At 39.8% G+C, this 623-nt stretch overlaps 1 protein-coding gene across 1 annotated transcript in view; it reads right to left on the bottom strand.

Moving 5' to 3' along the window:
• Nucleotides 1-346, bottom strand: part of LOC113656609 (CMP-N-acetylneuraminate-beta-galactosamide-alpha-2,3-sialyltransferase 1-like) — a 3,747-nt gene extending 3,401 nt beyond the window's left edge. Inside the window, exon 1 of the mRNA XM_027167922.2 lies at nt 98-346. Coding sequence (XP_027023723.1) covers nt 98-346 — 249 coding nt within the window. The remainder of the gene's footprint in view (nt 1-97) is intronic.
• Nucleotides 347-623: the final 277 nt, after the last annotated feature.

Genomic DNA, 623 nt, shown 5'->3' with positions numbered 1-623 from the left:
GTGTTTGTATTAATATTAAATAAATTATAATAAAAATGTGGAATACAATCTAGCAATAAATCATACGTTTTAAAAACACAAACAAATACGCACTTACCTTCCACCAGGTATATGTTAGCTCGCTGAGATTGCTGTTGGCCCTGTTCATAAGTTTTGGCACCCGGCTGTCATAGCGTTCTCTGAACCACGGATCCTCCCGAGAGTCCATTACGCAGCTCATGCACGCACAAGCCGGCGCAGTTAAATCGACGATATCGTTTAAACGGTATCTGAATTCGACTCGGACGAACAGAAGCACGAATGTCGTCCAGAAAGCCACGTAAAACAAGCGAACCTTCAGTTTCATCCTCCGGAGCCAAGGAAACATTGATAAATGCATTTTAATGAAATAAAATTAAATGCAATGTACCAAAATTCAACAGAATTCACAAATAATATTAGTATATTAATATTGGGAATATTGCTTCAATGTGCCTCGCGCTCCGGCCTGATTTTTAATATTATTTATTTATATTTGGGATCCTGTGTGCATCTGCATTCCCTTTACTGTGTCACCGCTTATTAAGGTGTTCGGCCGCTTTACTGCCACTGGACCACACCCATAAAAACGATCTAGGGCCAAT

The sequence above is a fragment of the Tachysurus fulvidraco genome, chromosome 10 (assembly GCF_022655615.1).
Source record: "Tachysurus fulvidraco isolate hzauxx_2018 chromosome 10, HZAU_PFXX_2.0, whole genome shotgun sequence".
Lineage (NCBI taxonomy): Eukaryota > Metazoa > Chordata > Actinopteri > Siluriformes > Bagridae > Tachysurus > Tachysurus fulvidraco.
The sequence above is the reverse complement of the archived record's forward strand: the minus strand, read 5'-3'. Positions and strand labels throughout refer to the sequence as shown.